At 46.1% G+C, this 26,690-nt stretch overlaps 1 protein-coding gene across 4 annotated transcripts in view; it reads right to left on the bottom strand.

Moving 5' to 3' along the window:
* Window positions 1–11,771: 11,771 nt before the first annotated feature.
* COP1 (COP1 E3 ubiquitin ligase) overlaps window positions 11,772–26,690 on the bottom strand; it is a 125,424-nt gene continuing 110,505 nt past the window's right edge. For all 4 annotated transcript variants that reach the window (XM_053985188.1, XM_053985189.1, XM_053985190.1 and 1 more), the window contains 2 exons: window positions 14,765–14,809; window positions 11,772–12,876 (listed from right to left, as the gene is read on the bottom strand). In XM_053985188.1, the coding sequence (XP_053841163.1) occupies window positions 12,859–12,876; window positions 14,765–14,809 (63 nt within the window). In that variant the 3' untranslated portion in view covers window positions 11,772–12,858. The remainder of the gene's footprint in view (window positions 12,877–14,764; window positions 14,810–26,690) is intronic.

The following is a 26,690-nucleotide window of genomic DNA, read 5'->3' as shown; positions in this document are numbered from 1 at the left end:
CCAAAGAGAGGACTTTGGACAAGGGTATGGAGTGACAGGAGATGGGAGAATGGGTTCCCACTGCCAGGGGCAGGGTTAGATGGGATATTAGGAAGAAATTCTTCCCTGTATGGGTGGTGAGGCTCTGGCACAGGTTGCCCAGAGATGCTGTGGCTTCCCCATCCCTGTAAGTGGTCAAGGCCAGGTTGGATAGAGCTTGGAGCAACCTGGTCTTCTAGGGGTGGAATAAGATGGTCTTTAAAGTCCCTTCCAACCCAAACCATTCTGGAATTCTGTAATGCCACAGAACAGGTGTGGGTAGTACCCAAAACTCTGGGGTCTGACACCCCCCAGCCCCCCAGAGTTTAATTAACATTTGGGGGAGAATGTTGTTCCTCAGCTGGGAGGCTGGGGTATCAGTTGTACGTGACAGGACAGGGGAACAGAGCATATTTGGAACACTCTAATTCCTTTTAACATCATAACCTACCTGAATATTGAAAGTAATGAGCCTCCAAAAGCTTTTTGCTCAACCATGAGTAGCACTGTTGACAGTAGAAAGTATTTTTTCGCAGCTGAGCTGGTGAACTGAAGTTGAGCAGAGCAATTCCACCTGATTCTGCACAGAACTTGGATAGGTTTCTTGGCAAGCTACTTCCTCAGGTTAGAGACTCCTGTGCTGGTATGTTAAAACAGACCTTTTTCAGTCACAGGAACAAGGTGGTCCTAAGTGGTCCATGGCTCCTCAGATATGATTTTGTGTCCCAGTTTCCCCACACTGCTTTGGGTAAATTGCCTAATTTACCTCCTACCTCCATAAAATAGAAGCTCAATGAGAAGTACAAAGGCCATTAATAGTGATGAGCTGTTCAGCTGTGTAGGTAAGTGATGAGCTGTTCAGCTCTGTACACTTACATGTGTAGGGAGTCCTGTGCCTTCCCAGAGACATCCTACACAGAGTGAAACCCAGCACTCTGAGGAGGCCAGCAGGGACTTTCGGATGGTCTCAGACACCGGAGATAACTAAACCTGGCTGACCTGGGTGAGGCAACTGTGCTGACCTAGAGCAGAGGCTAGGCAGAGTTAAAGAATAAAGCAGGGATTTATTAAAAGGCCTCAATGGATCCACCTTGGGCAGCACAAGAGCCCAGCCAGGTCTACACCCCAGATGAACCAAAATGGCACAAAATGAACCACTGGTCACAGGGTCTGACACTTTTATAAGTTCTGCTCCATTTGCATATTGGAGTTCATTGTCCAATTCCAGCTTTAGCCCATGAAGTCCCATCCTTCTTGTTTTTCTCTCTTCAGTCAATATTGTTTGTGCTCTTGGGCCTGAGATTTGTGTGGTTGTCCTTGGTTCCCAGCTAGGAAAGAAATTGTTTTGTCTCCCTGCTCTGTGATGAGAGCTCACCATCCTTTAATATGAAGCTCAGAACTACACACTAAAGCAGCACAGAATCTAAAAATATAAAATCTAAACCCTAAGGCATCACTATCATGCAAAAGCCTGAGTTGGAAACTAGGTATTTCGGCTTTGGCTTTACAGAGGTACCAGCATGACCAAAATCACATTCCTTGGACCACACTGATGGAAAAAACCCCAAGAAGCCATATATAAGCAAGACTGAAACAGCTGATTGGGCCCTCCTGGCTTTCTCCAGCTCGAGGAGTCACTGCCCTCCTTCACCTTCCAGCCCAACAATGAGCCTGCAAGTCAAAGTCAAGGGCAATGTCCCCAAAACTCATGTGTTTTGAGTGTGACCACACACTAAGGAGTTTCTTACTCAAGTGCCTCAGAGCAGAGTGCCTGGCTGTAAAACCCATGTGCTCCAATTCCTGTGCAGGTGCAAGGGAAAGGCAGGGTCAAGCAGAGCCCAAAGCTGTCACCCCTGTTTGAGGGTCCTTAATGAAACCTTAATGCTGCTGAGGATAGACAAAATCCCTTGTTCTTACATGTACTTCAGAGCAAAGTACACCCCAAAATGGGAAACCAGCTTGTTTTGTAGCCAACACAAGAAGTTTTCAAGGGACAGTCTCTGGAGGGAAGAGCATGTGGTTTGCATGAGGCATGGATGGTCTGAAGGGGTCCCTGGGGGCCATGCTGGGAAGAACTAGAGACCTTCGTTTAGAAAAAAATATTTGGGAGATTATTTCAAATCCCTTTTCTCCCTGTTTTGCTCATGCTCATTTTGGGACTCGGGGCCACAATCACCCACAGAGCACAGGCACCCTCATGTTTCACAAGCCTGCCTTGCTGATCCCACTGGGGACTGAGCCACAGGGATACCCCAGGGGTTTCCATCACTTCAGTATTAGGAAAAGCACTCTCCAGTGAAAGACCTTCTGGACTGGCCTGAAAGCCCCAAGAGCTCCTCCCTGTGCAGTCTTGGGGGGATGCCAGCAGTGAGCCACTGCTGTTCCCATCCCTCCCCTCTTGCTGCTCCTCTCTCAGTACATCCCTCAAAAAAAAAAAAAAAATTGCGTGAAACAGACCTGCAGCCAGTGCCCACCCACTTCCCTGGGCCTTGAGCATCCTTGCTATTTCCCTGGAGGTGTGTGGCAATGGGAATTCTGCAGAAAAAGTTGGGGAGATGGCTTTCTTTCCTGCCCTCGGGGACGCTGGAGACTGCAGCCCCAGGGAGCGGCTCCTATGCAGAGCTGCGTGTGCAGAGCTGAGCCGCCTCCCGGCAGCACCGTCCTCCCGTGAGCGCAGAGGAACCAACCGCGGCTCCCAGCCCGAATCACCAGAAAATTAAACATATGTCTCCATTCACCCAGGCGAGGAATTAGATGTTGATCCGTCCTGATTCCATCTATTTCGATTATAGACAAGGACAGGCACCGCCTTCCCCTCACAGAGGCCCGGGAAGGCTGAACAGTCCTGGAGAGGTCTCCAGCCCGCAGGGCTCGCTCTGGGCATTCCAGGCACGGCAGCCCCTTTGAACCCCATGGGGAGGGATGCTCAAGGCTATGGAGAGGCTGGGGAGATGTTTGGGGACCTCGGGTAGATGTTCAGCACCATGGGGAGGTTACTGGGGCCATGGCAGGGGGAAGTTCTTAGAGCTCTTAGGATTCTTGAGTTTCCAGAGTGGAAGTTTGGAGACCTGGGGAGTTCTGGGGAGATACTTGAAGCCATGGGTTGCTCAGGGCCCTGGCAGGATGCTCAGAATGAGGAGCCATGGGGGGCTGATAGCAGGAACTTGCAGAATACACTGGGGCTGTGTGTCTATAATAAGAGAGAGCAGCACACTGCAAACCAAAGTGATATTAAAAAAGGTTTGACTACAGTCATGAGAGCAAAAAACCCTTCAATCAAAGCCTCCAGATTATCTGCTATCATAGAATGTGAACGCTGGCAAGGGTGTGGAGAATGGCAACAGAGCCAAAAAAACGTCCCACAAAACAGATGTGAGCTTTATGGCAAGGCAGCTCAGGTGCTGTATTAGTCCATACCACCAGGGCTTCAATCTTCCTGGGGATGGGCTGGGAAAGCCACTCCCCAGTCCACTGCAAAGAACTCCTTCAGTGCAGTTTGTGTTTCCAAAGGAGAGGAGAAAGACCTTGAGATGCTCCAGCGGTGGGGAATGCAAGCAAGCTCAGGTGGGTGATGTACTGGCAGCTACAACCTGTGCTGCACACAAGCTCTGTGTCCATCTTTGACCTTGCTGGGGAGAAGCAAACACCTTTGCTGTGAAGCCAGGGGAACTTTGTCTTGTAATGACCAAGCAGTTTCTAATGTTTTACCTGTGAATAAATATCAGTATTATAGAACAGCATTGATGTGAAGCCCAACTGCTGCAGCAGGTGTGTTAAGCCAAGATGCCTGTATATATAAAACCCATCAGGAGAGGAGGCTTTTCAGAAAACATCCAACAGACCTGTGCTTAGGGATCAACAGAGCACACAAGAAACCAGATGGATTCTTTGATTTTGCATGTTAAGGACAGACACAGCTTTGATGCTGAGAGCATGGAGACACATTGATCCTTGAGGGCACAAGGATGTGGCAGCTCCTGGCATTAAGTGTTGGTCTTGTCCACCTTTCTCTGTCTCCAGCCCCTCCTTGAGCATGCCCAGGAGAAGACAGACATCCATGGGGTTGGTTACTACTGCTGGGGTAAGTGGGTGCAAAGCCCTGCTCTCTGGCAGGCACATTCTTCTCCCTCTCAGGATCTTTTCATAAAGGAGCACAGAGAGAAGAAAGAGAAAACTATTTCTATTTCTGCTCCTTGTTTTTCTCATGTGGAATGTGTTTGGAGAATTGTTTACCTGGGGTGATTGCTTGATTGGATTCTGGTGAGGATTGTTTGAGCCTGATGGCCAATCAGATCCACCTGTGGCTGGACTCTCACGAGAGGGTCACGAGTTGTGAATGAGTTAGATATGGTAGTTAGAAAAAGTAGGTTTGTAGTTTTAGTATCTCCTTTAAATAGTATATTAATGTATTATAGCATAGTTATAATAAAGACATCATTCAGCCTTCTGAACTGGAGTCAGACATCAGCATTCTTCCCACCGGGTTCACCTGCATTTACAATACTGACCCATCCTGGGGTTTCAGGCTGCTGCTGCTGCTGGCAGCAATTTCTCTGCTCCTCCCCAGCATCAGCTGTGTCTCCCCTGCATTTAACAGCGGCTTTGTTGTCAGCCCGTCCTCAGATGCATTCCCAAATACCTCTCCATTATGTTTGAGATGGCTGGTGCCCAGCCACATGGAGAGAGAGGTGTCACCCTGCAGGGGTCGTCCTTCTGAGGGTCTCTCTTGGAGCCCAGAGCCCAGTGGGAGCTGTGGCCAGGCTGGCAGGGCTGTGGGGCAGCAGATTGCCCCTGATGGCAGGGGGCTCTGCCATGTGCTGTCACCCCCAGCCTCAAAACATGCTGAGAACTGGGGAAGCCCCCAGTGGCTTTCTTGGCTCACCAGAGGACAGGTTGCAGGCGGGAGCAGGGAATTTGGGCAGGCAGGAACCAAGAGCAGCCATTGGATAGAGCAGCTCCTTCCTTTGGTATCCTGAGGTTCTTCCATGCAAAGCAAGCTGAAAATCTCCCCCTACTCTCAGGGCCAAGCCAAAAAGAGGGTTTATCTAAGCCCAGACACATGTAGAGTAGGCAAAGCACAACAGTTCCCAGCTTTCTAAAACTTTCTTTGGGACCCAGCTTTCTTTGGGACCTTGTCTTCGCTGTTTTCTTCCCCCTCTGTCCCACTGCCCACAGCAGAAGGTGCAGCAGCAAGGCCTTAGAAGCTCGGAAATTCCTGGAGCCCCTGGGCAGGCAGCTCCAATCTGGCTTTTGTCCCTCTTTGCCTGTCCAGGGTCACAGTAACACTTCATCATCATTAAAGCATCATCCCTGTGATGAGCCTTTGCTTTCTCACTCATCAGCAGTGCCACACATGCAGACCATCTCTATCACCAGAACAAACAGCCCTTAAAAGCACAGGCAAGAGGCAAACAGCCTCTGTGGGCTCAAGTGGTGCTGAAACCTTCCTTTGGAAGCTTTCACCCAAATTCCTGCCTTCCAAGAAGCAGTGTTGACCCCCCCACCCATGCCATCGAAACCCGTGGCTTTGCATCCCATCAGAAGAGGCTCTGCAGCCCTCAGGCAGACAAACAGCTTTAAAAAGAGCCATGAGGAAAATGGATACACAAAATCCTGGCTAAATGCAAGGATTTTAAATCCTGATTTCTTACTGCAAACAAGCATCGTATGCTGTGGGCACAATCGCTCCTTCGGTGCAGCCAAGCAGGGACAGTCTCCCTGCCCCTGTGCAGAAGAGGACAAGCCCTCTCCCACCCCAAATTGTCTCCTACCTCCTCCACACGAGAGCCTCGGGGGTGCTCCATGCCTGGGACACACTGGACTGGAGATGTCCCCTCACTGGCTGCACAGTGCTGGGCTCCCTCTCCCTCCTCCTCTTCCTCCTCCTTCTTCCAGGCCTGTGGGGCACAGGCAGCTTTCCCAGCTCTGGTGGGAATTGCAGCACACCTCAGCAAGATCAGGACATTACAGATTCCTGGGTTTTTTTAAAGTGCAAAAATGTCCTTTAGTGCTGCTATTGCCATGCAAGAGGCTTTTTAGATGTCACAGGGATGTAGTGAAATAATTTAAACCCATGTTCAGACCTTAAATCTGGTATTAAAACGAAACTCTGGCAGCTCCAGAGCTGCACAGAAGCTCCACAAAGGAAGGAACCTTAACCCCATGTCTCTGCCTTGGGATAAGGCCATGGCATTGTGCCTTTGCCAGCAATTTGGGCACATCCCCAGTGCTTCATGTGCCTCTCCAGGTTTACTCCTGCAGACCCACTTTCCTGCAGGAACCAACACAGATGTGGAGTTGGCATGGAGGCAAGTTTAGAGTTTGGATAAAACTGATCCCAGAAGCAGTGAGGGCAAAGCAGGACTTAAGAGGGATGGGTCACCACCCCAAACACCTCCTTTGCCAGCAGATGGGGGGGTGGGGCAGCCACAGCAGCTCAGTGGGTCCTGCCAGCTAGGGGGCATGAGGGGGACACTTGTCCTGCAAGGAACCAGCACACAGGTACTGGAATTTCCATTACTTGGCTGCACACAAGTTGTTAGGAAAAAATAAGATAAATAAAGATAAATGGAGGAGAGCTGAGCATGCTGGCAACCCTTCTCTATCATTCCTTTTCTTCCCTAAGCAGATCAAATTATGACCTGGAATCACTGAATACATATTTTATTATGTGGGTAATTTAAAGGATGAGGATGAGACAGAGAATTCATAAGGTACAGTCATGTTAGAAGACAAAGAGTTCCCATTAATCTCCTACAGGGAAAAAAACTGAACAGGAGAAAAGCAGGGAGTGGGAACAAGTTGTAATCTATGCTATCCTCTCCTCTTCTCTCTGGGGCAGGCAGGGATGTCTTCTCCACTAACAGCAGACAGAAACTGCTTCTTAAGATCTCACAAAATAGACGTGGTGCTCTGACTCTTCCTGGCTCCACTGCCCTTTGCTAGCAACATAAAGCAATCACTTCCCATTTCAAGAGCTTGGAAATCAGCTCTCCTCCTCCTCAGTGCAGAGCTGGGGAGGCAGGGGATGCACCCCTACCTTCCCCACAGCCCTGGGGAGGGTTGTCCCATGTCCCTGCCAGGACTCAGAGCCCTCCCTGAGGCTGTGCCATCACGGTCTGCTGGGCTTTGGCCCATTTCAGCCCGGCCTGGGCGTGCATCTGGCGCCAGCTCGAGCGTGATGCTCTGCTGACTTTGAGGGGTCAGCCCCACTCCATTTCCCTCAGCACCCCCTGCCCCATTCAGGCATGGGCTGCTTTGCTCTCTGCAGATCAATGCCAGCTTCAGGATGTTTTTTGGTCACCACAGGACCAGGAAAGAGCCACTGGCTCTTGGTAATTGTTTTCATAACTATTAAGCAATAAACAAAGTAAGTCTCTGTAGTTTAATGGGTAGCTGAGCCCTGGCAACATGCTGGGGGTGTGAGGGCTCATCCCTGGAGGCAGTAGCCTGGCACTGCCTCTGACCCAGGACACTGCTAATGGGACAGGAGCAGCTGGCCTGCTGGCTTCAGACCAGCTCCTGCTCAGGTCTAAGGGGATAAAAGGAGTGTATTTCCCCTTTTAAACAACCTAAATGGTTTTATGGAGATTTTGACAAGTCAGATTAAGCACTGAAATCAAGACAAACTAGTTGTTGAAATAAGGCCCCTAAGGACAAAATCAGAGCTGCTGAGCATTTTCCCTCACTGTGGGCTCTGGAGCAGGGGACACACAGGTTCTACTGCCTTCACCCCTCCATGGCTCAACCCATCAGAGCCCAGCACTGTGCTTGTGGCTCCCTGCAGACCCACCGTGGTGGTTGGGCCTCTCTGGGAGGCTCCTGATGTTGATGGGGTTATGATGAGTTAATCTTGAAACAAACACTTCTAATTCATGGATTAAAGGCTCCTGGGGCTACAAGGGCTACATCAGTGCTTGTGGGTTTGGGACTTGTGTTGTGCTCATGCTGCTGGCTCAGTTTCAGCTGTCATGTGCCTCACAAGGACAGCCTTTACCTCCAGAATTATTTCCCAATTTATTATCTTCCCAAATTATTATCTGAGACAGTGTGCTCCCCAGTTCTCAGATGGCTGGAGGCACTGGAAGTATTTCAGGGAGGATGATGGTGTTAGAGATGCTCATGGTACTCACAGTCCTCTGCTATTCATGCAAGTCTCCATCCCCAAATTTTGGGAGTCAAACAAGAGTATTGAGGTAATACAACTCCCTGAACAGATTTGGGAGACACTGGAGAAGGCAGAACTGAGAGATGAATAAAACCTGTCTCTCTGCATGGATCAGAGGTTTTAGGCAAGCAGCTATCATATGAGATTGGTTTTGTCCACTCACTCCCTGATGAGGTTTTTTCCACCACAGCCCACTGACGGTAGCAGGCACACTGCAAACTTTCTATACCAGGCAGATTAGAGGCTGTGATGTGCACATGGAGCCCTCCTTCACCTGAAATGGTCATGATGCAGGGAGCCCTGCGAGATGCTGTGGTCTAGGAGAGGTGGAACCACCTTCCCCCCTTCCCCTGCACACTGGTAAGGAAAAGTTCATACTAGTTTTCTTTGTCAAAATTTATTTCTAAGAGATGTCAAAAACTCAGCAATTTCTTTCCTCTCCTAAGGAAATTTTCCCTGCTGCTTGATGTTGGAGGGCAAATTCTTGTCCTGCCTCTGCTGAGTAACAATGGCCAGCCATCAGCCAGAGGCAGATTTAACATGTGAAAGCTAAGATGGAGAGATTTAAAACAGTTTTTTTTTGGCAAAACCAACTCAAATGCCTGATTAAGACGCAGAGAATTAATCTTGCTTTAACCCAACTAACCATTTTTAAATTAAGAAGAATTTAAAGACTTAACATACCCAAATATTGCCTTGTAACTGAACAGAAATGAGATGATCATCACTTCAAGAATTTGCAGCTTGCTTTGAAAGCAAAATTAAAGCAAACCATGTGGTGATGGTTACCAGAAGGCTGGGGGAACTAGTGCTACAGGTGCTTCTCCAGGAGACAGATGTGGGTCTGGTCCTTACGCCACTGATGCTGCTCTAATTTGTGGACTCCCACAGTCTCAAGCACACCTGCCCACTAGCCAAACCTCTCAGATCCCCAGCATTTAAAGCAGGTGACACTCCCTGACCTCTACAGTTGTTCCACCCATTAAGGAGTGCAGGACATGGTCTCCCCACTGCTGAGAGGAAGGAAAATCCCTCTCTGAGATCAGGCGAGGAACATCCCATGAGGCTGGCCTCAAGGAAGAGCCTTTGCAGGCAGTGGTGGAGGCTGACAGGAGGCAGGATGCCATCACCCCCTCTGGCTGCCTGCCAGGACACCAGGAGCTGCTGCCACACAAGAGGAGTTCTCCGAGGCAAACTCCACAGTGAACACTCTGCTCACCCCTGACTGCTGCAGGTCCTTGCTGGGTATTTCTGGCCTCCAGAAAAGCAGTGAGCAAGGAAACAGGACATTTCAGCTGGAAAGGAGTTAATTTGCCTTCCCAATTATCTGCTGATGTCATTATGACCTTCCATAGTTAAACAAAATTACCCTAAACAAACAGGGCTCCGAACTCGGTCGAACACTGGCATTAGCAGCTGGCCACACTCACTGCAGGAGAGCCCTGACATATTGATATTAATTTAGATTTCCCATTGACCATCATTTTCAATTCCCTCCAGCACTGAATTTTTTTAGCACTGAGGCATGTTCTTCCTACTCTTCTGTTAAATGCTTTAAAGTTAATTGAAGATGCTGGCTGGCCAAGAAAGGTTTTAAATTCCCTTTCTCAAAAAATCTGATTCACCTAACACCTCTCACAAGGACAAGAGAGCTGCAGGCAAAACCATTCTGAAGCAGCTTCCAGTCAAGGGCTTTGGAACCTGGTTTTCTCAAAAGAAGAAAGTGAGAATAAAGACTCCAAGTGCCCACCATCTACAATTAACTTCCACAGGGAGAGTGGTTAAGTGCTGGAACAGATTTTCCAGAGGGAAATCTGGAAAAACTTTAGATCTGGATTCTAAAATCTGGAAATCTGATTTTGGGAATCTTCTGTCCTTACCTGGTTGAGTTGTGAACATCTCCAGGCCCTGAAGCAACTTCATCCAACTTTGAGTAAACTCTGCTCTGCACAGGGGGTTGGACCAAAGACCTATGCACATTCCTCCCAGTGTCAATCACCCCCCCGACTCTAAAAAGGCTGAAAACCTGACAGGAACCATTTGTTGAGTTGGTGACTAATTAAAAAAAAAAAATATTGACCACATGCCGCTTAAAAAAAACCCAAACAAAATTACAGTAATTATATGCGACTTAATTTGTCAACTGTGAACAGTTACCTGAAGGAAAGAAAATTAAGGGGATTAAAATAAGGAGCATTACCTCTTGTGACAAAGAGATGAAGGCAAAAAACTGCCATCAACTTGTGTTTATGAGCTGCTGTGTTTCTAATTAGGGCCAGACACCAAATTTGCATTTTATCTTGATTGAAACAGAATGAAAACTGAAAAAATAAAGGCATCCGATGTTAAACATCTTTCCCTGTTTAATTCAAGGAGTATCCTTACAGCATTCAAAACAGCTGCTTTTTTTTTTTTTTCTTCTGTTTTAAAGATCTTGGCTTTGTCAGAGTAATTTCAGTTTAAAAAACAGAGGATCTTCAAGTGGGGGGAGAGAAGGAATGAGGTCACCTGCCAACAGCAGCTGCGTGGCACCGGGCTGGGGTACAACAGCAGCCAGGGCAGTTTGCAAAATAAATTAGTAGGCACTGGTAAACAAGCCAGAGGCTGGGGAAAAGCCACACCTGAAACCAGGGGAAGCAGGAAGAGCAATGGTAATGGATCATCACATCAGCCTGCCTTTGGAGACGGCTGTCTGGGAAGGATGCTCAGCACAGTCACTCCACACGAAATTCTCTTAAAATGCAGCAAAATGGAAATCAAACTAGTGCTCAGTGGGATGTGTCAGACAGCTGCCATCAGGCAGAAGGAACCAATTTTGTTTTCTTCTGCCACAGTGACTCGGGTTATTCATACAATGCAGACCTGCAGGTGTCCCGAGCAGGACACAAGCTGCTGTGCTCTCTTCTCTCTCCTTTCCTTCTCTCCTCACTCTCCCCCCCACTGACACACTAGAAATCATGGAAGAAAACCAGGATGCAGCATTTGAGAGCCAGGCATCCACATCTCTTGGAGCATCACTTTTCTCCCCACTGGACTAGACTCTCCAGAAGCTACTGGTGGTGTGTCCCACATCCTTCTATCTACCAGATGACCCCCTAGAAACATGCACCAGCACTGAACCAGGACAGGACCTGTCTCCAGTTCTGCTACAAGGCTTCATCCCTGCTTCTTTATTCATATCCTCAAGAGCATCCTTGCTCTTCCCTGCTGTGTGCCCAAAGGGTGTGAGAAGATCACACAATCCTCCTGGGAAGATCAGAGTCAGGCTTTTAACACGTGGAGGACGAGAGACGTGTGCAAAGTCCCGGCATCAATCCCAGCCCCTGTGGCTCGAAGGAGACACGCCCAGCAGTGAGTGAATGGAAAAGGATTCTGTTTGCAAACCAAAACACTTCCCACAGGTAGCAATGTCTGCATTGCACCTGTGACACCCACAGCAGGGAAAAGATGCTACGCTCACCAAATGCACTTTAGAGCTTAATGAGTTCTGGCAGCAATCCTGACAGTTCAGCCTGGCTGCTGCTCGTGATGAACGTCTGCACCTTCTTATCTGCTCTGCTATCTGCCAAGAAAGCAACAACAACTCTCAGCTTCATGGTTTATTCCCCCTCCATATGTACAATTAAGTGTATGCATGACCATTAAAAATAAGGCTACTTATATCGTGGCTCTGAAACACATTACAAACCAACTCGATCGCCTCTCTTGTTACAACATTCAAGATGCTTGGCTTCCGTGGTGTGCAGAGAGGGGCAAACATAACCAGACCACACAGGCGAGAGCGAGTGGTGCAGGGCTTTGGTAACTGGATCTAGAATCTTCCTCCTCTAGCTGAGCTAGTCAAACACAGCCAGGTCAGTGGGAGGCAGATCTTTATCCCACGCTGTCTTGGCAAGGTCAGTCCAGGTCCCAGGAATTGCAGGCCCCCTCAGCACCTTGCTGGTGGCAGGTGGCCTACATGGACAGGAGGACAACTTAATCCTCTCCTTTGGAACTGCCCCTTTGGGGCAAGGAAGGGCTCTAAGGGGAGGAGGAAAGGGAAGGTGTCCTCCTCTTCTTGATGACTAGAGGACTTCAATCTCCAGTGGTCTCAACTTCAGTGACATTTCTCTCATATAATGCATCTAAAAAATAATTAATAAATCAAAGGAACAACAGAACCGTATCATGATGGGATTTCAAAGTGAATTGCTTGCATGTCCAGGTAAGGCTTAGAGACTTTCTTTTTCCAGTGGGGATGAAGAAGAGTCCAGATGAAAGTAACTGGAGATGTGCAACTGAGGACAGCCCTGTGTGCTCCTGTAAGCTCCCTTCACAAGTAAATCTGTTCTCTTATGCAACAAGACAATCTTCCAGCTTTAGCTTGTGGCTCAATAAATTTTATTATTCCTTTTTGTTTTTATTTAAAAGAATTTGTTTTCCTATCATAAAAATTAGACAACCATACCACCACCACCAGCAAAGTCTGTGGAGTTAATGTTGATGGCAGACAGTTTACTGGTGTTACCAGTGTCTCAAAATGTCCTACCAAGTCCATAAATGGAAAAAAAACCCAAACATGTTTTGGGGAGGAACATCAAGGTGTTTTTGGTTTCTTGTCCCACTGTGGTTCCCAGATGAATACTGTAGCATATCAGCAGGACCAAGTACCTCATGCCTTGAGAGAAAACCCTTCATACCAGCTCCAGTACCTGGTGAGTAAGGAAGACGAGACATTTAGAATAGGAATTTGTGACATTCATTATTTCCTCTGTCAGCATATAGATCTTTAAGACAGGACTGACCCTTCCATCTCCACCCCTTACCCTTTATTCACCAGCAGGCAATAATATCCCACAGATGGGAAAAGCACTTGGCAAGCATCCCAATTTTGATGTCTGCTTGTGTGATGATAAATTAGCCACGAAGCAAAACCATCCACAGATGCCTCATTTCCCCTCATCTCAATCACACAGCTCTTGGAAATCTTGTAACAGAGATCAGAGCTTTTGTCATCCCAGCCCTCTGTGCTCTTGTTTCCCTTGTCCAGGCTGGGATAGAACAGCAGCATGTGAAGGCATGGACTAGAGACAGCAGGAAAGTGCCTGTGGGGCTGCCAGAGTCTGCATGAACCTGGTTTGGCTTCACTGGGAGAAGCTCTAGAGCTGTAGCTCATGGGTGATGCCCAGTATGGCATCTGTCCCCAAAGAGGGGTGGGTTTGGGCACACCCAGGCCTTTCCCAGACCATCCCACCTTCCTGCTGCACACTGTCAAAGGCAAATGGAGACGCCAGAGTTCTGACAGCCCTGGCTGGCTGCACATTTCTCTCTGTCTACCTTCTCTCATTAACAAGCAAAGTGCATGAGCAAAACCTCTCCTCTCTAATCACTGCTCTTGCTGGATTCACTTCAAAATATCAAAAGCTTCTGTGCATTTTGTCCATTTTCCTAAGGAGTAGCTGACCAAAGTAACCACCAACCAATTCCAAAACATGATATACAAATAAATCCCCTATGAATGAGAGGCTACAGCCTCACAAGCTGCAAGAGGAGGAGCAACCCAGCCACTTGTGTCTAAAAAAGGGGAAAAAAAATCTTGACACGCAGTTAAACACAAACCACTCGGCTCTCTCACCATTCTTGCATTTTTAGTGATTTTTCCAGGGTGGTTCAGACGAGCAGCTCTGGTATGGCTCCAGAGAACTGCTATTGCCACAGGAATGTGAGGGACAATCAAGATGGCAGCCTCATGACAGTGACAATACAGTGTAAAACTGCAGACAACAAGTAAACTTCTTTACCAGCAGCTCCAGAATGCTGCCAGGGGTCTGGGCTACAAGCTTAGGGCATTAAGCACCAAACCTAACAGCATGGTGGAGGTCAGTGCTGCTGTGCAGAATGTGGGATGAAGTTCCAGGATTGGGTTGAGTTTGGTACTGCCTTGGGTACTGGTTTTACTTGGCTGACAGACACATGAAGAAGGACAGTCTTCTCCTTATCATTTGACATTCCACAGACAGAAATACATTGACCAGACACTCTGGAAGACTTAATTAAAGAGCTGAAACCTGGTACTGTGCACAGGGAAGGCTGATGCTTTCACAAAACCCCATGCTGGCAGCTGCTGTCTGTTACCACCTGTCTGAGCACCAGAGTCAGCAAAGACAGGGAGCATCCCTGCTCATTTCAGTGCTGCTCCAGCCAGCTGCACACCAGGAGCTCAGCTTTCAGCTCTGCTGCCTCTGCAGCAGCCAGAGCATGGGCTCGGGCTAATGCTGGTGATTTTACACTCAGCCTCTGCTGCCGTGGGAGCCAGCACCAGCCTGGGGAGGTGCTTGTGCTGGGACCCCAAGGAGCAGCAGTGGGTGCTGGATGGCCACCAACAACCCTTCCACACCTCACTGCAACTGGTTTCACTGCTGGGGCACTGCCTGCTCACTCCACTGTGTGCCAGAGGCGAATACATCATTTAAATTGCAAAATTCCACAGCCAAGATGACCTCCTCTAATGGTTTCTCCTGGCTGTTCAGTGCCTCTGACCTTGCTCTTCACTACCAACAGACTCAAGTGTTTAAAGGCGAGATGTGTAAAATAACTTACCTTAATTGTACCCTGACTGTTAGCAGCAATAAGCACGTTGGACTCCTGGAAAAAAAAAAAGAGGCACTATCAGAACCTGCCATTGCTTTTCCCCTCCCCCCCCTTTTTTTTGGATGAAGAAGTTATTTTTATCTTATACATTAGAAGTATATCTAATTCCAAAGGGATTTAACTCTTCCTATATCCGAGATGCTTTCAAGGCTAGAAGTCTTTATAAGTTATACTACCTTGAAGAATTAGAAAGCAATAATCCTTAGTGCTTGTACAGAGCTTTAAATCTCCAAAGCAATTTACAAACATGAATTCATTCTCGCAGCCTCCCTGTGAAGTGGACTAATAAAAATAATTGTTATTTCATCTTTTTGCAGCCCACGGACAAAGATCTCCAGCACCCTACCTAAACCAACTAATCATCGTTACAAAACCCCTCTAGCTCTGAGGCCAAGAGGCTTCAGAGGAGTAAAACAAAGAGGAGAAGAGATTAGAGAGCAATAGCAGATGCACCCAGTTTGAAAGGGAAGATAAACAGAGAGGGCTCCAGCCCTGCCTTAAGCAGAGAGGCAGCATCTATTTACCTCCTGCCAATTGATGGAGTTGCATTTGGAGATATCCTGGTTGACTGCAAATTAATGGTCTGCTGCATCAGTCAGGCAACCCCCAGGCAAAAGCTGGAGACAGCCAGCGTCTTCTCCCCAGACCACATTCCTCACGTGACCAGCAGGCACAGATGCACCCTCGCCAGCCAAAATCCTATCCAAAATCTACAGGGAAATCCACACACAAGCACTGGGGTACTGGCAAGAGCCCCAGAGATGTGGGGAGAAGCAATGCTCCCAGATGGGTGTCCTGCAGCCATCCTCGTGCCAGCAGACACAGTGCGCGCTGCTGAACCGCCCTCAGAGAACTGTTTTCTCTCAAGACAGTTGATATCTTTTCTGAGACACATTTAAAATTTCTCTCGCTGCTGCTATCCATCCCCAGACAAACTTGCTGTAATTATCCCATCGCTTAACCATGCATTTTTAACGAACTCAGTGACTAGAGCACGCCCTGCTCTGAAGGCAATGGGAAGGCAGCTCAACACAGCCCCAAGCTGGCTGTGTGCTGCCTCACCATGAAGTTCAGGACTTTGCACAGCCTCAAGATTTGGGGCAAAAGAAGAAAAATCCCCTCCAGTGTGAAAATCCATTTATCAGGTAAGAATAGCCTTGTGGTGGACCACTGGGCTAACTGACACAGATAGATTTGTTCACCCTGGCACAATCATTAGAGGATTAGTTAAAACTCCTGATATTACCTCACTAATGAACCTCCAAGTCTAAGCTCCTGAAAAGGAAATATATCCTCAAAGGAAGACTATACTGCAATTTCTTTTAATTTGGTGGCTAAGAATCTAATGCAGTAAACTCTCAGCTTCTGGTTAACCATTAAAATCAAAACCTGGGAGGAGGAAAGGGGAGGGGGGGGGAAGCAGATATAAATATTATCTGGGCACTGAAACAGGGACCAAGATGCCTGTTAGGATTCTGGAAGCAAGGGAGAGGGACCAGCAGCGATCTGCTGGGCAATGCAGGAGACCTGAACTCCGAGTGCAGATGATGCAGGGTTTGAATGATTCCCGTTTGCACTGTGAGTGACTGGTAATTCACCCTGCTACTGCAGTCTGCTGGGGTGCCACTGTAAATGAACTCTGTTTCAATGAACACTTTTACCTGCTAAATAAAATAAAAATGCCAGAGGGTAATTTACTCTCATTCCCTTGTTCTTCAGAAGCCCCTGGGTGTTGGGTTTTTTTCAGCAGGGTCTGAGCTAATCACTGCTCTGCTGCTTTCATCCACAACCATGAGACACAAACAGGAGCAGACAGCAGCAAAATTAGCACCAAATCTGTCACCGAACAAACAGTGACTTGCTTGTTAAGACACACTAGCACTGCTTCTCCAGGAACACAGCTAAGTAACTTGGTTTTAATCCTCCAAAGAAACAATTCACTTCCTTTTGTGTAGCCTGTAAAACAGTCAATATACTCAATGTGTTAAACACCTTAAGAAGTCATGAAGTTGTTTAGATCTGCAGGTTTGTAACTATGTGCACATTAAACCAATCTTTTTGCCAGGACATGTATGAATGGAATCACCAGGACCTCAAAAGAAAACCAGCACACCACTGAACTGGCAGAACACCTATTTCCCCAGACACACTACTAATGACTACCTGTATCCCTGAGGCACGAAAAACAGGGCCTTCACCATCCATTGTGGCTGCATGTTCTACTTTACCATAACCAACTGGTGTTTCTATGCAGGGCAAGAAGGTTTAAAGACTGGCCTTACTCATCCCTTCCATTTCTGCTGCCTGCAGGAGCCAGCAACTCCCAAAGCAGAGGCAATCGGAATATGGAAGACCCAGCCCAACTGAGTAATCTGCTCTGAAGAAAGCAGTTATTAAAATGACTCTTCTACACATGAATCTTCTCCTATGAGTGGTTTTCACCTGCAGCCCTTCTTACCAGAAGAGGCAGAAGGAACAAGCTGCCTTTGCTTAAACAAGGCTGAAGAAAAATGAACAAACACAGCAAAGATTGAGAGATTAGGGTTTACTACCTGGCAAACAGCAGCATTTTGTTCTGTGTGGCTGCTAATCTCAACCTTTAGAATCTTGGTCCTCTTAAGGCAATAGAAAAAAGCTCCAGGGATGCCAAAATTATGCATCTTCTTGTCTTTTAGTGTTACATATGAATTAAAAAATTTAATTGGCAAACATAGGTGCCTGTCAGGACTCAAGTTAATATAGGGTGCAGTTCCAGAACTGCTCTAATATGCTCCAGGGCTGAATTCTGTGCTAAGACCTATGAAAAGCTTTCTGCACCTGCCCGTTTTTTTTTTTTTTTTTTTTTTTTTAGGACTGCAGAGATGGTGTTATGGGAAATCTGAAGGGCAGTACCTTGACATGGGAAGGACTTTATTCCACCAGGAATCTCTGTTATTGTACAGGCTGGATACACATTCACAAGGAGGCATCCATTATGTAAAATGAAGCTGTAAATTGGTCTTGAGTGCAAAGACAGACCTGACAGGAGCACCTCTGTCCTGAATCTGACACATCTGTCTCTCCAGTCTAAATATGACTGCTGGACCCACAGTAACTTTAGAGCATTCACCCATGGGATTTGAAGGGACTTTCACTGTTTGCACCCAAAAAAGAGAAATTTTTGCAGCACATTCTCAATGACAATGAAAAACAAAATCAAGTTTAGGACCTTCCAGAGTATATGAGATACCTGCTAGATTCATCATTCAAAGGAATTATTCACCTGGTGACAGCTGAGTTTTGAAGCACACTGATTTCCTTCCCTCCAAGATGAGCCCTATTTTGGATGGCCCTGGTGAAGCAATTTGTACAGGAAAGGAACAGAGGAGAATTAAAGTCTGGCTGACTGCTGGTATTCATGCAAGAGTAGTCAACATTAAGACAATCAGAAATGCTCTGGATGTTTTGCAAGCCTTGAAGAAACTCAGCTGAACAACTCAAAAGTTGTCAGAGCTGCTCCAGTGCAACAGGAAGTCAATGACAGCTGAGGTTGGAGCTCTCCCACTCCTTTACATCTTTGTGTAAGAAAACACTGCTGGGAGGAGAGGATCCCTAAATGAACTTGATCCCAGATGGACAATGGGAAACCACACACACACCTCCTTGAAGGGACACCCACTGATACCCAAGTGGGCTCAACTCCAGGGAGCAAGGAAAAGCTCTGGACAGACCCTCCACCCTCCCAGTACCTGCAGGGCTCCTCTCTGCTATCCCTCCTCACCAATAAAAATACCTCACTGCAGCTGCAGGAGCTACACATCCATCTCACCAGTGGGCTCATGTAAAATCATAGCATTTTAATCTTCCTCTGTTGACATCAAACCTGTGCCAAAAGGGCTCAAAAAAGGGCAAGATGAGCACAATCACTAACAAATGTTTCCCCCTGGAATACAATCCTTTCTGAGACTATTCCTCCCTTGCTATCCCACACGTATCAATTCTTGAAGTGGAAATCAGAAGCCCACACTGAAGGAAAATCTGAAGAGATCATTCCTTAGGATGGATGTGTTTCCAAATTATATGTGCACATTTTCACATGAAGGACTGGAAATCATTTTTGGGTCTTTCACCATATTATAAATAATTACAGGCCATGATGTTTGCACTTCTTTGTTATGCCTCTTTTCTGCACAAATAAAGGAGATTCACCTCAAACTTCCAGCACAGCCATCAGTCAGGTAAGCATGAGTTTCCTGGATTTTCAGCTAGGTTTGTTCTATGGATTCAAAGTTAGGGCTCTTAAAGATCTTATTTTAAATTAACAACTTCTCACGTTCCCTCCCCAGCAGATGTTTTGGCTAACAAATGGCTGTTTTTTCAACACTTATTCCAAGGAGCTGGAGCCTAATTAAGCAAAGCTGTTGAACCAGTGGGAAAATCACTTGGGTGAGAAAGCTTGCACTCAATTGTCTTCTGTTATTTACAGGTGGAATAAAAGTATATAGTTGAACTAAATCTAGTGTTGTTTGTATAGAAACTCCATTATTTAAGTAAATTTACTCCCTCCTTACTGAAGGTGGCAACTATTATTCCAGTGCTGGCTTTTAGGACTGAGCTGCAGACTATCTGCAAGACATATTTCACCAGAACTTTTCCCATCCATGTCACACACAAAGTCCTTCTACACACCTAAATGTGCAAAAGTGGCTCCCCAATAGACCACCACTCCTTGACTGCTCTTCATCTTGTAATTAGCAGATTCTAATGGCTTTTCACTCTAATTCTCCTGAGCCCTGGTTATTTCCTTGCTGTATGACAGAAGCCAGCTTTTTGTTTTTGAAAGAAAGTAACAAATTCTAACCCAGGAAACACAATGAATGTCCAGCATACAAAAATCAAGAGGTTTTCAAAAGCTGAACTGCTAGATTTGATCCCACCCCAGCAGGACAATGTCCTGCATTCCAAAGTTTGGGGTTTTTCCCTATTCTTGTGATACAACTGTTATCAATGAAAGGTGCACAGTGGGTTGGTTGAAGTGATGCACAACTGTCAATCTCCTTGTAAACCAGAATTTACTTTCTATGCCTAAAATGAATTCCTTCTGAGCAAATTTAAAGGAATATTTATTATCTATACTGTGAACACCAGGCTCAAGCAGAAATTAATTACTTTACACCAAGTGCTTTTTACAGAACAAGGTCTAACATAAAAAAGATGTTGTACCAAAATATTTAGGAGCAGCAACACCCAACTCTTTAGGTATTAAACCTGGATCAGCACATGCACACCTAAACTGTGTCTTTTTATCCTTAGAAACTGTATTTTTATCTAATTCTGAAGGTAATTCCTTTGTACACAGAGAGGTAAAGCCTCTTTAGGCTTATCTGAGCCCCAGAAAAAAGAAAACTCAATCCATCTGAAAAAGGTGTTGACTGTGCTTCTTTCTAGATCCAGCTGCAAATACACAATCATTTGGGTTTTCAAGTTCACAAATGCTACACAATTATACCCACCCAGCATAACAAGGATATTTCCTAAAATATTAAGCCACAGATTTAAAGATTATGCCATTCTTTTGACTCACTTTCTGTAGAAAGACTTGCCTACAATCACATACACATATATAGTTTCTTCTTATGTCAGAATTCATGGGCACACTGTAAAGCTTTTTTCTAAAAAGTTTTTGAACAAATTAGTGTTTTCATCATCCTACATCATGCAGAGTTTACAGCTTCCACATCAGATGAAGTGCATCTCACTAGGAAATCTGCCCAGGTAGAAATTCAGCATCTCCTTGAATCCCTTCCCTTGTTTTTCAGCAATTTCAGACTTTAACCTCTATACCTGGGATGCCTTTATCAAATTTTCTGACACTTCCACATCTGGTATTTCTAGCTGCAACTCAATACACATGACTACAGGCCTTTTTCCTATTCCCTGAAATAGTCTTCTCATTTTTGGATTTTACAATGCCTTTTTCTACTTCTATTCAGATCAAACCCAGCAGAAGAAGATGTTGTGTAACCAGAAGCTTATTTGTTATCATACATATCCAGGTCTGTATTCACAGCTCATGGGTGCCCTGAGGACAGCAGCAAGGCTTGCTCCAATGACACACTCAAATAAGCAGTAAGCTATCTCTCAGCCAAGTGAGAAACCCCTTTTTCTTAATGTGCCCTTTTCATTTCTGCATGTAGCTCTCAAAAAACAGTATCAACAAGGCAACTGAAGACAGGGCTAGAAGAAAATAGAAGTACATACATATCCAGTGCTGTACACAGCCATCAATTTCCTTGTTTTTATGCCATCTTCTGAATTCCAGATGAAAATGGAGGCCAATGGGGAGAAGGCAAAGAAAGCTCTGCAAAGGCAGGCAAGCCAGCCAACAAAGCCCAACCCAGGTACTGCTGACATATTACAGGCAACTGCCTCTGCAATTTAGTCATTCTAGAACAAAACTGGTATTGATGAGCATCTAATTTATTTAGAATCCAAGATGAGAAAATCTCATTAGATACTTATTATTCTGCATCTACTGCAAAGCAAGATACACAGCTCTAACAGCTGCTGCACACTCCCCCATCAGGAAAGGTAGGGAGACATACGTTAAAACCAAATTATTCTGGTGTTAACCCTGCACCCCCAAAGCACAAGTCTTCCCCTCCTCTCTGTGTAGGAATATTGAGTTCCACTGCCCATTTATCTGTGACAGGGTGTCTAAAGTTACTTGTTCCTATAGTCATAAATCCTGAGATATCAGATGCTCCCCATAAACAATATGGTCAAGACCTTGAAGGAAGCGGCAGCAGTATATAAATACAGCTTACAATAAAGATTCAAAAAACATAAACATGCAACAACATTAATATCAATATTGCAAAACCACAGGAAATGGCAAGGTACTAGTTTAGTGAAGACAGCTTTTAGCATCAATTCTTTTAAGACCTGAAACTCCCAAATATTCATTTGGCAATGCAATGCCACACATCGCCTGACAACTGCACAGTTAAGACCTGAATCCCTACTGCCAATGTCTCCCCCCTTTCCTTTCTATTGCTTGTTGCAGTCAGTCATTACATCATGCTGGAGGTGATGTATCTTAATCTCTCTCTAGCCAAGGTCAGGCTGCCCTGCCCATCAGTGCACTGTGGGGCAAAACCAAGCCCCAGGGTGTTATCATTAATATTGGTATTGTATATGTCTCCCTTCCAAATTTGCATCAGAAACAGCCACCAATCTGCATAAGAGTATTCAGACATATAATCTAAATCTGGTACTTTTAGATTTTGATTTTGTGCAGACCAGTGGCAAACCATCAGGGATCAGAGCTGTAAACAGAAATCAGTAGAATGTGAAAAGCCTTTTCTGTTCAAGCTACCCTGAATTAGATAAGACAAGCAATCCACCCTACAAACACCAGAGCTATACAGCCCAGTCCCAAAGCACAGCAAGGACCACAGCTCCCAGCTGCTGCACTAGGAAAGAATGGATGCAGGGAAACTTATGACAGAAAGGTTCTCCCCCCAGAAGATGGCTGTGCACTGGAACAGGCTCCCCAGGGAAGTGGTCACAGCACCAAGCCTGACAGAGCTCAGGATGTGTTTGGACACATGTGGTGGGATTGTCAGGGTGTCCTGTGCAGGGCCAGGAGTTGGACTTCATGATTCTTGTGGGTCCCTTCCAACTCATGATATTATATTATTCTATCCCAGCTGCTTGGTCCTCTTTAATTTACATCACACTCCCCTTGCCCTTACTGCGAAAGGTAAACTTCAATCTGCTAAAGCCCTGCTTCATGCTCTGATGGTTTTGTTGTGCCTTTTTCACACTCATGGTCTACCTCTCCCACCTCTCTTCTCTATTCTTCTTCCTTGTCAGTGATTTCTTTTCTAGCTCAACTGTACCCAACACTCCTCAGCTCCTGCTTTCAAATCATCTTCACACTTGAATCAGCAATTCCCTTACTTGTGCAAGAACACTTGGATCTTTCCAAGACCATCTGTCCTGTATTCTTCAGGGCTTTTGTATTTGTGAGATCATTGTCCCTGGCATGGCATTTCTCATCAAAACCTTACTTTCAGCACTCTGACGCTGGTTTCAACTGCCTCTTCCACAGTACTAGGTACATCTTTCCACCTCCTCCTCCTCCTCTAGTGAATTCACCTTTGAAAATTCTGCTTGCAGCACAGTTTCCTTTCCTTTCCCAATGCCATTTGTTTCAGTCTCTAAATAGCTGAATGGTAACAGGCTTAAAATTGATCCAACCACCTTGATGTTAATATTTTAAATTATTAAATCTTAGTTCTGTAATGCCAATAAATCATTTATATGTGCACATTTAATTAACAATCCAATCAGTAAAAACAACTTCACATTTGCACCACACATTTTATCAGAGGAACCAAAGACACATTACAACATTAATTAAGCATAATAAATGCCCTGGTGAGGTAGTGAAGTATTATCCTACATGTGGGGAAATCAAGGCAACACACATGGTAGATTTGCCCAAGGTTAATCCAGATGTTCCCAATGAGGTGTTGAACAAAAAGGGCAAGGATGAAGGTTAAACTGAGGTTTAACTCTCTTCACAAGAACTCCTGTTGGAACTGCAGTATTTACTTATTTGCTGATGGGAAATCCATTCCAGTTGCATTCCTCTCCCAAAAACACTTGAGGCACAAACCACTTCAATCAAGCATGCTGAAAACCAGCCCTAAATTGTGACAGCCAGCCTGGTGAGCCTGAATACAGTGGATCCTACATCATCCCCAGCTGGGGGTTCTGAATGACACCATATGACCCTCCCACATCACAGTTCACACCTACACACACACCTGAGCTCAGGGGACGCTGGACACTTACCTGCTGGTCTGAGGTCCTGGATGCACGTGAGTGTCTGGTAGCTCCAGGTGCTTCAACAGCTCAACCAGCCCATGGGGAATTTCATACCAGACTCCCATGCCTGGTCATTCAGGAATTCCAAGCAGCAATTCCTGAATGACCCAAGCTAACCTCTGGAGACAGAAGTCTTGCAGCTGTGTAACTGGTGGATTACATACTGGCCACTGCTAGTGGGACAGGCTGGGGAAAAAACCTTCCTAAAGCCCTCACATGACACCATCCCCTCAAGGCAAAAGTGGAAGAACAATTCATGCATCACAACCAGAGATGATGGCAATCAATACAGGAAGATGGGTTAATCAGAGGTGATTTCAGGAATGAGGAAGGGAGCCAAGCTGAGCCAGGCTGGTGGGTCAGCAAAAGGGAAACACTTTGGCAGAAACTCATGAAATCAATTTATTCAAAACTGATAATGGATATATACTCTGCTACTGTTCATTTTATATGGTTGGCTGTCAACAATCTGGGGCAGCCAAGCTGTCTGGGCAACATCTAGCATGGTGGGGTGACCAGGCTGGAAGCCAGGTGCCCACCAAAGCCAGTCTGTCACTCCCCTCTCTCAGCTGGACGAGATGACAATAGGCTTAGAGTCGAGATGAGGACAGGCAGAGATCACTCTCCAATTACCATCACAGGCAAAACAGGCTCAACCTGGGGCAAATCTGATTTATTACTGATCAAATCAAAGTAGGATAATAGGAAATAAAAGAAAACCTTAAAAACACCTTCCCCCCACCCCTCCCTTCTTCCCAGGCTCAGCTTCACTCCTGATTTTTTCTATCACTTCCCCCTCAGGGACAGAGAGGGACAAGGAACTGGGGCCACAGTCAGCTCATCACATATTGTCTTTGCCATTCCTTCACTTCTCAAGGGGAAGAGTCCCCAAGCTCTTCCCCTGCTCCAGCATGGGGTCTCTCCCACTAGAGACAGTTCACAAACTCAATGTGAGTCCCTCCCACAGGCTGCAGTTCTTCACAAACTGCTCCAGTATCAGTCCCTGTGCGGTCACAAGTCCTGCCAGGAAACCTGCTCTGGAGTGTGGGCACCTCTCTCCACATGTCCACAGGTCCTGCCGGGAGCCTGATCCAATGGGGGCTTCCCACAGGGTCACATCCTCCTTTTGGGCATCCACCTGCACTGGCATGGAGCTCTCCATGGGCTGCAGGTGGATCCTCCTCTCTGGGGACCTCCATGGCTGCAGGGAACAGCTGCCTCAAAGGCTGCAGGGAGTTCTCCTGTGTCTGGAGCACCATCTCGCCCCTCCTTCCTCACTGAGCTTTGGGTCTGCAGCAGAATTGTTTCTCATATACTCAACTCATCTGAAGTACATTATCCCAAAGGTGCTACCAGCATCGCTGATGGGCTCAGCTTTGGCCAGCTGTGGGTCCATCTTGGAGCTGGCTGGCACTGGCTCTGTTGGACAGGGTGGAAACTTTGGGGAAGTTCTCACAGAAGCCACCCTTTCAACCCCCCCACTACCAAAACCTTGCCACACAAATCCACCTAGTAAATTGCATCTCCTGCAGGTTGTAGCTTCTTTGCCCCATTCTCATGAAAAACACCTTCACTTCCAAGACTGATCTGACATAGATAATCAAAAAAGAGCCAGCCTGAATTCTGACCTTTTTAGTTTCTGCGCTGTATCTGTAATAACATCCCTTAAACATACCTAACCATTTTTAAGTGGCACCCCACCACACCAAACCAAAGCCAAATCCTGATACAACAATCCTAAACCAACCAACTTTGAAAGTTCTGGACATGCATTTGAATCCTGACCATTGCATTAGTGGGTCTCAAAATAATGTTGCAGGGGGACTTGAATGCTCAATAAACACATTAACTCTTCTAAGTGTCTTGCTTATGCCAGCTGGAAAAGAAGGATCATGGTTTCACTGCATCTGCAAGCTTTCTAATTGTGTTAGTGGATAGGCCAGAAGTCTGGCAGCCATGGAAATCAAAGCCTTCATTTCTCTTTAGGCCAAGAACAATATATTTAATAGCCACAGGAATGGAGTCACAGTTCAAAGTGTCAGCACTGAGGGTGCTGTCTGAGGCAGGGAACAACAGCATATGTTAAAGCTGAGGCTGCAGGCAGGGAGTGTGGGGAATTACACATTTATGGGGCAAGCAGGGCTACAGCAATAGGAAGAAATACACCAGGAAAGCAAAAATATCTCATCCCTGAAGGCTGCAGGCTGCTTGGTGGTAAGAACAGACAAGAGAAGGATACCTGCAAGGTGGCCCAGCTTGTAGCTGCATAAACCACTATTTATATAAAAAGATGTATTTATAAATTTTTTTTCCTTTTGTTTTCTATGCAACACACATGTGCCATAGAAGTGACCTCACCAGAACCTGGTGAGATAAAAGAAATAATAAATGGTTTCTTGTGGAGAAAACTCAATGCACAAACATTAACATTAGCACACAGAGGAGCTTCATGAAATTATACCTATACTAATGCTATTTATAACATATGCTGATTTGGGAAAAAAGACTTTGATTTGAAGAATGAGAGTTTAATTAAGGTAAAACAAAAACTTCCATTAATCTTGATAGAATTCACAGTCTGCTGCTCTCCTTCACCATCCACTTCAGCTAATGCTATAACAGGATCAAGAGCAGCCCTACGTACCTGAAACCTCCTGCAATGCAGACAAGGTTGGGCAAGCTGTACCAGAGCACGTGGCCTTCCCTAGGCTTGGGAAATAGGACACTTTGTCTCCTCAAGATATTGTTCCAAAAATGCCCTGAGTGCAGTGAGCACATGTTTTCACTAGCCAGGACACACAGGAAAATGAAGAAGGGATGTTGATAAACTTGAGAATGGCAAAGAAAAATGGCCAGAGCCTAAGACCTGCAGGCAGGTTCTGATGGCAGGCATCTCATGTCACATGCACAAGTTTTCTCTTGAGCAGCTAAAATTCCAGTTGTACTTGAATCTTCTCCCTGCATTAATTCAAGTCAAATAGAGTTTGTATTAAAAACA

The sequence above is a fragment of the Vidua macroura genome, chromosome 9, assembly GCF_024509145.1.
Source record: "Vidua macroura isolate BioBank_ID:100142 chromosome 9, ASM2450914v1, whole genome shotgun sequence".
NCBI classification, from domain to species: Eukaryota; Metazoa; Chordata; class Aves; order Passeriformes; family Viduidae; genus Vidua; species Vidua macroura.
Note: the sequence above shows the minus strand (reverse complement) of the source record. Positions and strands in the feature narration are given on the sequence as shown.